Genomic DNA, 14,226 nt, shown 5'->3' on the forward strand with positions numbered 1-14,226 from the left:
AGAATACATGAAAAAGAAAAAGATACTTTGTTTTTAAAAAGATTTCCAAAAGCTTTAGTTGAAGGATATAATAAATAAATGTGCATGTCATTGATCTGTTGAGAGGAGAGCACATAATATAAGACAAACTCAATCATCTAAACTGTGACAGCAAGAAGTCACATGAAAAGATTACTGCCATATAAATCCAGACCAAATGCTTTTTCTGAGCCATAAGCTCTTGCACTGCATATAATTGGAATGGTTTTTATCATGAGAAGTTCAACATTAACTAGATTGTAATTATTTAAAATGTGTTCTTATTTCCTACAGCCTTTTGTGATACAAGTTTACAGTATAGAGTGGCAGTATGCCCCTTCAGCAATTCAACAGTTTAGCAAAGCATGCCAGATTTCCTTCATCACCCTGAACATTTTGAAGGAGTTAATGAACACTTTCATCAGTTTGCGGCAGGCGTGAGGTCGACACTCATGGCAGTTTCATAAGGAATGTAGATCTCTTAAGTTAGGTATGTGTGTTTCTTACCACAGAGGTGAACACAGAGATATGAGGTTGAAGTGAGACACAAAAGGCTCTCAAACTAATGTCAACTACGAGAAGAGGATCAACAACAATTTTTCCATAACTAAACTAGCTGACTAGATTGAACTAAGAAATGACACATTTCAGACTACCATTTAGACTATTTAAAAAAAGGCTCTCCATTACCAAATGTACAGTTTTTATAAGACTCATTGTTCTATTTTTATTTAACTTTATAGTAAAAAAAAAGTAAAGTTCCCCTTTCAGACCTTGTGTTCTATAGGGCAGATGATGTAAAGGTCATCCATTTCTGTGGCCTATGGTTAACAAGGACCAGCACAAGGACCTAGCGCTTTTACTTTTTCCCAAGTAATGTCAGATACCCATTAGAGCTGGGTTGACTCAGAGGCGCCCAAAGATCCCGAAATTAAAAATCCCAGTCTTCACCAGGACTTGAAACCAGAACCCCCGGTTCAGAAGCCAAGTGCTTCACCACTCAGCCACCGCGCCTCCATTTAACTTTATAAAACATCACAATTGACAACATTTTTTTATGACAATATTTGATATAGAGGTGTAGCCTACAAGAAGAACTAGGAATCATATTAAAACCAGAATGAACTCATGTAACTCTAACTGACCATCAATTAAATCCCAAACCATGTGTTCCAGACAAGTTGAGTGTTTTACCTGTAAACAACAACCAGTGTCTTACCTGTAAACAGCACCCATCAGGACTAGAGCTCAGGGTAGGTGATGGTGACTTGGGCTCTTTCTTTACCAGAAGGTCCACTGTAAACATAAACAGTTCAATGATAGGGTAACAGACTGGTAGATTTGTATTGGGGTCAAAGGGAGACAATGAACAAAAAAAGTAAGGAAAAAATCAATACTATAATTGGGATGTCAAAATCGTTTAGTTTTTATTATTGTTTTTCCCTTAAAGTCTTACAAATGTTTGATGTATGAAAGGGTCTAGCACCGATTCCAGTCCAAATTTCATTTTTATTTTGTATATTAAACTGACTTTGATATTTTTACAATGCTTTACTTGTTCTGTTCAGGATTTTTAAAAAAGGCTATATTTAATCTTCCAGTAAACAACATGTGTGAACTAACACTACTAGTCTTTGCACAGAGAAGAGAACAAAGCAAAATAACAAAGGAAGTTAATGTCACACAACTTGTAGGCTCAACACCTGCAGCTCAGTTGTACTCACACACTGCTCACATTCAATGTTGGGGAGGATTTATATTCTGTACAAATTTAAATAACAAAACTGCAGTTTGTTTTTAAAACTCTGTGCATTCAATATTTAGTTTAAAAACATCCATCCATCCATCCCAGTGGTGCTACAGAACATGGAGGGCTCTGGCCAGCTTCAACACATCCATGCATTTACATCTCTCCTGTGCCTTTCATCTCCACACCCTAACCCCAAGCTGTTGCAGATCTGCCTCCACATCATCAATCCATCGCATTCGGGGTCTGCCTTTGGGTCGCCTGTCTTTTGGTTTTTGCCTGTATACAATTTTCGCTCCTCTGTTATCTGACATTCTTTCAAGGTGACCTGCCCAACCTAGTCTGTTCTTTTTTATTTCTGTCACTATCTGCGGGTCTTCAAAAGACTATCTGTTCTATCTATGAACATACTTGAAATATGATGAGGGCAGTAATTAAATTGAATTTACCGTAGCATGACTTGTATCCATGACAAGACAAAGCAAACAATAATCTGCCTTTCAAATCTTTTTTTTTAATGGTATAAATGCATTTAAATAAAATAAGAATATTTACTACTCAAAGCAAAAGAATATGCTTTTAACAGATCATACATAGCCTTTACTAATCTTTGAAAATAAAGGAAGAGAATGGTAGCATTGATTTTACAAGAGTTTATTTTGTTTTTGATATACAAAAATGTCTAGTACAATGATTTGTATCTATGTGCATAAAAAAAAAATAAACACAATTTTTTTTTTTTTTTAAATAAACATTTACTTTTACTATATCAGTGGTGTAGCAAGGTAATACGGTGTTTGCCCAACCATTCAGTACTTGGAGTATAATTGAAACCAAATTGAGTCCTCCTGTGTGTATCATTAAATCTACAAATGTACATTCTTATTTATTACACTAACTTTTACAAGTATGAGTGTCATTTCTTTCAAATCATACTTTTATCAAGTAATATATGATATCAATTTGATACATTTAAATTCTTGGTGAATTGTTTTCTTTCATAATGATCTCTTACACATCATGGCTACTGCTCTTTACTACAACTATCATACAGGATGAAAGCAAAGATAAAGTGGAATTATCAATACCTAACCTAACAGGCAGAAAAAAAAAACGAAGGTAAAAAAACATACTAAAAAAAAAAAAAAACACCTTTTGTACAAAAAGTAATTGCTTTTATTTATATTGCATTTTCTTTTAGAGTCAATGAAAGAAAAAAAAAAAAAAGACAAAAATTAGTTCTTTTCCTTTATTTAAGTTTTGTATTTTAAAATTTTATTTTCAATTAAGACTAAAAGAACATAAATAAATGAAAGTATTTACTTTTACTGAATAATATATGTTACTAGTTAGCTGCTTGCTAGGAAAATAGCTTCATCACAAAGAATAGGCAGTGTGATATGTAGAAGTTTTTTTTTAACCAAATAAATAAATAAATATATATATAATATAAACTGTCAAATTTCTAGGAAAATCATTGGAGCCAGCCATGAAGAAAATTCAAGTAGAAGGTATTTTAAAAAAGACTATGTCTACAAACCTGGATCGAAGACATCATCCTGGTCTAGCTTTGATAAATTGAAATCCAAATTGAAATCAATATCTTTTAACTCTGATTCCTGGTGAAAGAAAAAATAAGATTAATTTTGTTGGCACCTTCATGGTATCATGTATAAAGTTAAATTTACACTAGATTCATCTACAATAGCTTAACTTTAATTTGACAATTATGTCCAACTTTAAACATGATGCACGGCAAAGAATCAAACAACTTTTTTTGGTTTAGTGTCAACGCTTATATTTAATTTCTAACATTTCTATTAAAATTTGACAGAAAAATTCATTTCAGAAGTTTACACAAATAAGTTATTCCTAATGTAAAGATGAGTTATTCATAAGATAAATGACATATTGTGTCACCAAGGAACTAATGAAGAATGAGACATGAACCAGACTAATTCTTTTCACTTATCAAGCTGTTAAGTCTCACATATCAGTTTGGTCTATATGTTATATGTTTGTTTTGATTAACTTGTAAACTTGAAGCAAGATTAGATGATGTCTATAAGGTTTAAAGATTAAAACTAAACAGTTTACCATGACTGACGTACAGATACATTAAGAAAACCTGAACTCATCAGCCACCACAAGTCACAAGTAGTGATTTAAGTGGGACATAACCTTCAAACAAAATGAAACAGTTCAATAGTTAAATAATCTGTTTGGATGAGCTTAATTTGATAGCAGCCATTTCTAGTTTAGTCATGTTGTTATTAAAGTAAACATACACACTGGCTTCATTAACTTCAATCATATTTATATTATGTAACATATAATTTAACATACAACAAATGGTTATGTTTTGTCTACATTATTTACTGCTATTAAAAAAATATATAATTTTTTGATGATAAATATTATACTTTGAATTTGCTTGTATAATTTACTACTAGTTAGATATTTTATACAACATGTATTGATTTATTTATATTTACATAAAGAGATTAAATTCCATTAAAAAAACACAAAAAAACAAATGAGCATGTATAACTGACAGCTAGCACTAGAAAATAATAAGCAATGAATAGTGACTACCAATCATGAATGTTTCAAATATAATTCAGTCAAGTACCCCTTTTAGACATTGCAATCTCTAGGGCAGATGATGTCCAACAAAAGTACTTTAATCTTTAATCGATCGATTGAATTCCACATTAAATAAGGTGATTACTTAAGCTTTTGTTTCTCAAACTTTTACGTGTGATGACCCCCCAAAATTTTTTGTAAGTGCCCCCTTAGAAGCTAGGGGGCCAAAGGGCCGCCATAGGCTGCCAAACTGGATATTTTAAAAATGTAATGAAAAATAAAAGAAACTTCAAGACATACAATAGTAACACAATTTCCCAGTTTCTCTTTGCATAAACAGGCTATTAGCCAAATGTTTGGAATCATAATTTATATGTAATAAATGTTCATAGAAGCTAGTACATTAAGTCTTTTTTTTCTTCTGAAGTTGTGTTTTGTATAAAATTTAAAGACATTTTGCACACTAGAAAAGGTTCTTTCTGGCATTAATATTGGAGCCCAATGCATTTTCCAGCATTTTGGGCATCAGACATTCATTCACCTGGCATTTACAATGCAAATTTTCTCATAGTAAGAAGACCACAGGTTAGTTAAAGTAAGATGAGGATGGTAGAGCCAATTTTGAAGTGTTTTCCTTCATTCTGAGCTGAAAAATGCATTTTCCTGACATCTACAACACAATATTTAACTAAATAAGAAAAAAAAAATTATGGCAGCACTGGCCAATAATACCTTCAAGAGCGATATAATGCACATATATCTTGAATGGGTGTGATAGTAGATAGATAAATCATGTTAAGTAAGACCATTTTGTGACACAATTCTCGTGAAAATTGGTACACATTCAATTCAAGCTCCCGCTGGAATAACCTACCCAGTGTGAAGTCCAACGTTCCAAGCTAACAGGTCTTACCAGCAACTTGAGGAGGCACACAAAAGCCACAGTGCAAAACCCTCAACCCCCGGATGATAAAAGTAGTCATCATCAAACCATGATGGGCAAACTATATATTTTCACAATCAACTAAAAGATCCAACTTAAAAGATGAACAAATGTCTCTAACTCAAAATATTTTAATTTTTAGAAAATTGCTAATAAAATCATCTGTGTTACATATTACTATTCAAACATAGATTTATAACAACAATGAAATTACACATTTTTGTTTGAAAAATAAATTGAACAGTTTGTTTTGGAGAATCGTTGACCAATGCTGTGATAAAAAAAAATTTAAATGAAAGCCCTCATTATTTAGTATTTCTCTCTGGTACAGCATTTTTTTTTTGGAGATTGTAAGTATAGCCACTGAAAGTGATTATAAATTGCTGATACAATAAAATGGTTAATATTAATATTTTTTTTTAATATGGTGTAAATAAATAGTTCAATATATGAAGAAACATTACAGTATAATTTATAAGTTATAATTCAAGAATTGTTTTGATATTTTTTGAGAACTACTGTTAAGCTAACTTGTTTGTAGAATGTTAAAAATTCTGCAAAAGGCTTAACATAATTTGGTCACATAATTTTAGAAAGTCTTTAAAGAAGTTAAGATCTTATCTTATACATTACAGGCATTACTTTAAAAAATGAACATAATTATGTCCTAGGCATTTCATGTGTCAAATCTAGTCACGCATGTTAATCAATGACTTAAATTCAGCTAAGTCATTGGTTTTCCTGTCTGATTCAGGCAACCCATTTCATTCTCTAATGACACTAGGGAAGATGGAGCACTTGCATGAATTTGTTCAAGCGTATGGAATAAGAAATGTGTCTCTATCTTTGTGTCTTTCTGAGTATTTCATTAGGTTTTGTTTTTCTATTTGTAAGTTATGGTTTAGTGTTTTATGTTTTATAGCGACTTTACTTTGTATTCTGCAGTCCTGAACCTGAAATGTTTAGTGATTTTACTAAGGGTGTTACGCTATTTAAATTGGAATATTCATTTGTTATAAATCTCACTGCTCTATTTCATATTTGTTCTAGTTTCTTTATGTTTTCTTGAGTTAAGTGGTCCCAAACAGAGGATGCATATTCTATTATTGGCCTAACTAAAGTGAAGGATACAAAGGAAGAAATGTGCAAGATGTAAATACAAAAGAAAGTCTAGTCCTATACTATGACTACAAGGCCATCTTGAAAAAAAAAAACAACTTAGAGGTGTGTATGTAGTACGTGACTGAAACCAGAATGGGAAAGGATCAAAAATAAAAACAAACAGCTTCAAGGACCAAAAGAGGAAAAGGAAACAGCTTCAAGGACCAAAAGATGAAAAGGAAACAGCTTAAAGGATCAAAAGAGGAAAAGGAAACAGCTTCAAGGACCAAAAGATGAAAAGGAAACAGCTTCAAGGACCAAAAGATGAAAAGGAAACAGCTTCAGGACCAAAAAAGGAAAAGGAAACAGCTTCAAGGACCAAAAGATGAAAAGGAAACAGCTTCAAGGACCAAAAGAGGAAAAGGAAACAGCTTCAAGGACCAAAAGATGAAAAGGATACAGCTTCAAGGACCAAAAGACAAAAAGGAAACAGCTTCAAGGACCAAAAGAGGAAAAGGAAACATCTTCAAGGACCATAAGAGGAAAAGGAAACAGCTTCAAGGACCAAAAGACGAAAAGGAAACAGCTTCAAGGACCAAAAGACGAAAAGGAAACAGCTTCAAGGACCAAAAGACGAAAAGGAAACAGCTTCAAGGACTAGGAAATCAAATTGCTTACAAACCTACAAAAGCCTGAAGTCAGACATGGATAAAAAAAAAAAAAGAATACATCTAAGTCTAACAGAAAGACACCAAGTGAAGCAAACCATTAGTGTATAGAGTTGATTCTAAAAGATTTGTGTTCAGCCAGATTTTCTTTGTGTACCACCATTAGTAATCTTCCATGTTGAGGAGTGTTTCTCTTCCTTTGTACAGTGAGATATCTACATGTGCACCAGACCGGTCTCTGCATGGAAATCCTTTCTATCGCCGAGAATGTGTTCAGTGTTGATATTCTAAAAGATAACCCCCTTTGCACTATTGAGGAGATCCTGTTTATCTAACAAAATGAAAACGTTTAGTATGGTAAAGTCTTTTTTTCCTTTCCCCCTGCCAACTTAAGCCAGCATTTATTCTCAGAGACTTGAGTTCTTTCAGCAGCACTGATGATTACAATAATTGCCTTTCTTCTATTACAGCTTAATTTTAGATCAATCTTCAGGGGGGGGGGGGGAAAGATTGAATTACCTCCCTCTAAACAGTTTTGCGTGTAATGGAGATGTGTTTTCAATCTTCTGTTGTTGAACTAATAACTATTGTGTGTTTCTATGTGTCCGTTCATTTCAGTGTGAAACTTTCATTCAACATTATGGCTTGTAGACAATATATCACACTAGTTCCATTCACCAGAAGACATAGTGATCTAAGATTGCATCTATGTCTTGGCACGTGGAAGTTTATGCAATATTCGCCATTCATTGGTTTGCCGTCAACTTATCTCCGTACCATGACCTACAAGTGCAGCCACCGAAATCTAGGCCACGCATAACCGGCACGTGTGCCTACACGTGAATCCTCCGCCTTCACCCCTGCACGGAGATAGGTAGTAAGTAAACCACAGGAGGGGCTTACCCAACAGAGTCTATGACACGAAACTTACGCGATCGATGACACTTATATTTGTACACTCGCTAATTTACCAGACAATGAACCTATAAATAGCATGCATTGACATCCGGGGATCGACCTATGTTTGACAAATAGTTGGTTCAATAAATATGCATTTTAATATAGCTAGATAAGCCTAGATTCAATTTGGATGTTAGCTTTGTATTGAACGCATACGATCAAATGAGTAGAAGAAAGAGAAGGTGTTTCTTTGAATTTTTTTAAAAAAAAGGTTACTGTTGGTATGGCGGCGGTCAGGTCATTGAAGGTCTGCCCCTCCCCCCCCCCTTTTTTTAAGAAACCGAACATGACCAATACAAGAAGATAGTTTGTTTAAAAAAAAATACACTAAGGTTTTTGATTGCATTAATTTATATGAACAACGAACTTGAAAAATCACCCCCCCCCCTTTTTTTTTTTCTTCTCTTAGGAACAGCTATCTACCAATTTAGTTAAAGACAAGGCATGGAAGAAAAAAACAACATTATAAGATAGATTAGAATTGTTGAACTGTTGGGCCATATTACAAGATCTTCGGGCCGCGCTAAGACCTTCGTTCAGGAAAAAGAAGAAGAGGCAGACAGAGAAAGCGATGGGAAGACAGGGATGGACGGGGCTGCCATTGAAAGACAGAAATGGAGAAAGACGGTTGACAAATCCTGCATGGTGCCGTAACGTCCAACAGACTAAGGCATAGGTCAAAGGTCAAAACTGTCACCACTACTAACGCAAGACTTTATTATGAGGATTATTGTGCTTAGCTGCTTGCTTATGCTAGGTTATGGGCCCTTCAAAATTAAATTAACAAATGTTCATGCGTCTAAGTATAATCAGGGCCGGCCTTGGATAACTGGAGGCCCTAAGCGAATTGAGTTTGATGACCCCAAATGAAATAAAACATCTATAATAAACAGCGAAAAAAAAATAGAATTACGCAATTTAATAAAAACCTAGTGTTCTCCAAAAATAGCATTGGGGACATGTTTCTTCATGTGGGAGGCACCCACCAATCGGAGGCCTGAGACAGCTGCCTAGTTTGCCGATGCCTAAGACCGGCCCTGATAAAATACATACACATTTTAAAGTGAAGCCATCACATATTTATTGGGAGACATACAGAAACAGAACAGAACTCTTCTGGTTCCTACAAAGTCTGTACACAGGGTTGCTCATGGAGTGAGTTCATTAATGACATCACTAAGTTCACATGCCTAGCACAATGAAGTAAACAAAAAATAAATGTCTTGACTACGAATCTACCAACTCACCATTAAGCTGGCCAGGTCGGTGACGTTATCCATATCCTGGAAGTCATCCAGTGTCGAGAATCCAGAATCTGAGGATGAGGAGGCATCCTTGCTGCCCACCAGGTCCGTCAGATACAGCTCTTTGGGATCTAAACAAGTTAAACAACAGAGATCTTAGCATACAGGAGACCATAGAAAAAGTACATTGTTCCAAGGCCAAACATATATTGTTAAAACATCGTTATATCAAGGTTTTGTATATTGCTACAGCCAGCTCGATAGAAACATTTCATAAAAATAAAGATATTTTTTTTTGTTTTAAAACCGGTAAACGGCTGGTATTGCTTTGCAAAAGGAACGGGTATTGAATCAAGAAAGTCTGAATTTAAAATGCTCATGATTTTTATGGTCGGGACAAGGATCATAGCGTATTGAGAAAGCTAAAAGCATGAAATAGGGCTAAACAAAAACAATTGGAAAAAATATTTTTAATAGCACAGATTTAATGTTTTTGATCTAGATATATTACAAATTTAATTACACGACTGATCCAAACTATTTGACACAATTACACTTCGTATCAGCTTTTTTTTCTAAAGTATTTTATAGGTTTTTCTTGTAATTACCGGTACTCGAATTGCTCAGTGGCAAAACATGTCGGCCTTCAGGCTTAAGCAACTTTTTTTTTTCTGGTTTCTATCAAAGTGTGAATGGCAAGCAAGCAATCCAGCAGAGGTGTATACAAGTCGCAAGACCAGGAGAGTAGCTACGTAATTGTGTACAGTTAGGATTGATTCAAACTTAGTGATGCAATGTTGCTCAAAACTAGAGGGGAGTTTTTGTTTTAATTTTTAACTTTTTTTTTTTCTTGATGCGTGCTCTGCAAGGTTATAATGAACTGTAGCATCACAGATAACTAGAAGGCTGGGGGATAATGTAAATACATAGCAACTACAAAAGGTTTATCAATAATAAAATCATCCCAAAATCTCAACAAACAGTTACTGTACAACAGATCCCTATAAATGTTCAGTAAAACTATAAATTGATTCTGTTTAATTAAGATATATAGAGTTGACTGAACATATGATATGCTATCATTAAAACTGCAAACACCAGTAAAACATGTATTGAATGGGACCAATGCACGAATACGCTATTGTTTTAATTTCATAAAATGTTAGTAAAAAAAAACAAACAATAGTCGTAAAAAAAACTTCTTGCTAAAGCCAGACGATCAGATGTTGCAACAAGTCTCCAGCTCAAGTAACAAGAGTCGAGCTGTGTGTGTGTGTGTGTCCAGACTTGAACGTTTGGTGGAGATAGAGGGAAGACGATAGCGTTCTATAGGACACGATAGAATAATATCATTACATGCGATCAGTTGACTGTCAATGATATCAGTAAGAGATACTGAGGAGACAGAGAGAGAGACAGAGAGAAAGAAGGAGTGAAGTCAAGCCTGTTTGGTGTGAGATAAACATTTTAAAAGAAACAGATCTAACTACTTCTGTGTACAGCGACGTTTGCTGTGTGATAAACCTACTCTAAAAGAAACAGATCTGACTACTTCTGTGTACAGCGACGTTTGCTGTGTGATAAACCTACTTTAAAAGAAACAGATCTGACTACTTCTGTGTACAGCGACGTTTGCTGTGTGATAAACCTACTTTAAAAGAAACAGATCTAACTACTTCTGTGTACAGCGACGTTTGCTGTGTGATAAACCTACTTTAAAAGAAACAGATCTGACTACTTCTGTGTACAGCGACGTTTGCTGTGTGATAAACCTACTTTAAAAGAAACAGATCTGACTACTTCTGTGTACAGCGACGTTTGCTGTGTGATAAACCTACTTTAAAAGAAACAGACCTAACTACTTCTGTGTACAGCGACGTCTCAGCTTCCTCGCTTCTATTTGTCTTAATGTTTCTCTAAAGAACTCCGCGGGAAAGATGACAATAAAGTCATTATAAAGTATGATTAACATATTAAGGGTCAAAGTTAAAAAGGATCTAGATGTTATCGATACCCCCCCCCTCTTTTTAATAGTGACGTTCTAATTTGGTAGGTTTTTGTTTTTTTTACTGCACTCCATGTCAATAAAGTAGGTCTGCCTATCTCACTAGTCCTCTTAGATTCAATATCTACTTATCTTTACCTTAGTCCTAATGACAGATCTTTTTATTTGTTCTCCTGAAGATTTAAGTGAGACAAAACTATCATGTCAAGGCTAATGTCTTTGGTTGCTCGCTACATGACCTTAACATTGATTGCACATTCCAGAAATAGATCAAAACTCGAGGCTACTAAAAACGCGCTAAAAGAAAAGTAGACAATAAAATAGAAAAAAAAATAATCAAAACGTTTAGTGTGAATTTCACTGGAGCTCACAGCCAAAAGTTTCTTTTTTCTCTCCTACTTTCTAGTGTATTTTAATACAAGCGTTTTCTATTTTTTATACCTTTTTTTAAATATATATACATACACATATTTATTTTTCTTGTATTTATTTTTTTCTTTTTTATTCTTAAACTTTGGCAAACCTTTCGACGACTCTTGCTACTCAAACAACCTAACAGTGTCATCAAGAAGGTTTATGACCGAGACATTGGAATTCACTCAGCTGTGGAAAGGTCTTGTTATATATCACCCGCGACTTATCTCCCCTCAGCTTTGCGCATTTTCTTGATAAACACAAATTTAATGAATTACGACTAACTGATTTGATTGGTTGATTTTTTTCGTTGATTTATGTGTTGTCACTGAGCATGTAAAATTTGATTGGATGTGTGGAAACGGTCAAAAAACGACTGCAAAAATTCTAACATGCAAGAAATATACAGAGCGAGCGACTTATATAAGCGCTGTAAAAAAAAAAAAAAAGGAAAGAAAACCATCGAAGTGTAGGTGTACTATTTCTTTTGATGGACGTGATTTTCTGTCGTTCCTAGACGGTCACTACTTATACAAGCCAAGACTCTTTATTGTACAAGTCTGCTCCGTATTCTACCCATTCCTAACGGTGTACTATTTCTTTTGATGGACGTGATTTTCTGTCGTTCCTAGACGGTCACTACTTATACAAGCCAAGACTCTTTATTGTACAAGTCTGCTCCGTATTCTACCCATTCCTAACGGTGTACTATTTCTTTTGATGGACGTGATTTTCTGTCGTTCCTAGACGGTCACTACTTATACAAGCCAAGACTCTTTATTGTACAAGTCTGCTCCGTATTCTACCCATTCCTAACGGTGTACTATTTCTTTTGATGGACGTGATTTTCTGTCGTTCCTAGACGGTCACTACTTATACAAGCCAAGACTCTTTATTGTACAAGTCTGCTCCGTATTCTACCCATTCCTAACGGTGTACTATTTCTTTTGATGGACGTGATTTTCTGTCGTTTCTAGACGGTCACTACTTATACAAGCCTACTACACATTGCCAAGACTCTTTATTGTACAAGACTGCTCCGTATTCTACCCATTCCTGACGGTGAAGTCCTCAACCAGAATGGAGTGGAGCTCAACATTGACTTTGCCAGGGTTTCCCAAACTTTGTCCTTAACGAAACACTCCACACATTCTAAGTATTTAGCGGAACACTTTGTTAGAGAGATTAATTCACGTGGTGGCCTACTAATTAATTCTTCCAGTAGCTCGTGGAACACCTCTTCAGGCCCCGCGGAACACAGTTTGGGGAAACACTGGACTATGCCATCCAACCATTCCTAGATTATATAACCAACTAACCAACAATGTCAATACAATCAAAGTATTCAAAACAATTCTAAGACTAATTTAATGAACGCGAGGAAAGAAAAAAAAAGTCTACATGCTTACAAGCCTTTAGAACTGAGCAATGGAAGCGTAATACGATGAAGAAACTACTGTCAATGAAATGAATATCTTTAAAAGTTAATCAAACCTTGATACTTTACTAGTATAAATTGTGCAGTACTATAAATGAAAATATTCAGATGTCCCTGTTAGACCATATCAATTAGATATGTAAGGTAGACCAAAAAAATAAAAATCGAAAAGTGGTTTGAGCGACGGGAAAAGTCCCGAAAAGTCAGAGGAGTCTGGGAGCGCATGAGGCGCCCTGACCGCACTTCCCCGTGGTGGAGGCTGTCCAGGCCTGAGCAAGTTATTATAGCATAGTGCAGGACAGGCCACTGTCCTGTTGGCTCATATTTCTCAAAGCCATGGCTAAAATTTGACTCACGGTGCCCCCGGCTGCGGGGAAGAAGAGGAAACCGTGTCTCTTCTTGTTAAACCCAGACTTGCTGATCTCCCCCTGACTTGCTGATCTCCGTCTCGACAGGTCTGGGAAACCAATCATTCTCGACCTGTATGGTAACATGTATGCGCTACGCAAGACAGCAGGGTTTCTGTCCAAGGCTTTTGCAAGAGAGGATTTGAGCCTCTCAAGCCCTCACTCCAATGGAGTTTGATGATGATGATGATGTAATCATGTAAGGTATAAATAGATTTAAATTCATCCGTCTGTATATTTAGTGGAAAACACTTTTATGTACAAACGTCACTTACTTTTAAAAAGTGCGTCTAAAATGATTAAAGAACAAAGGGGGACACAGGAGAAAAAGAAAAGCCGAGGGTGGCCTGTGGGTTAGGGCTAGTGAGTGGCCTGTGGGTTAGGGCTAGTGAGTGGCCTGTGGGTTAGGGCTAGTGAGTGGCCTGTGGGTTAGGTCTAGTGAGTGGCCTGTGGGTTAGGGCTAGTGAGTGGCCTGTGTGTTAGGGCTAGTGAGTGGCCTGTGGGTTAGGGCTAGTGAGTGGCCTGTGGGTTAGGGCTATTGAGTGGCCTGTGGGTTAGGGCTAGTCAATTTTCCAAATCTAGTAAAGGACGAGATATTTTTGACGTCCTTGTCGTTAAAAGAAACATCCAAGAGATATAGAGCACAATGTGGAGGTTGATCTGAAAGCAACACTGTAGCGCATTATATTCGACAT

General features: G+C 35.6%; 1 protein-coding gene across 1 annotated transcript in view; it reads right to left on the reverse strand.

The window, feature by feature from the left end:
* Positions 1–14,226, reverse strand: part of LOC106076369 (cyclic AMP-dependent transcription factor ATF-6 alpha-like) — a 37,930-nt gene that overhangs the window by 10,853 nt on the left and 12,851 nt on the right. Inside the window, 3 exon segments of the mRNA XM_056041973.1 lie at positions 1,238–1,314; positions 3,306–3,384; positions 9,271–9,398. Coding sequence (XP_055897948.1) covers positions 1,238–1,314; positions 3,306–3,384; positions 9,271–9,398 — 284 coding nt within the window.

Source organism: Biomphalaria glabrata, chromosome 9, assembly GCF_947242115.1.
Source record: "Biomphalaria glabrata chromosome 9, xgBioGlab47.1, whole genome shotgun sequence".
Classification (NCBI taxonomy): domain Eukaryota; kingdom Metazoa; phylum Mollusca; class Gastropoda; family Planorbidae; genus Biomphalaria; species Biomphalaria glabrata.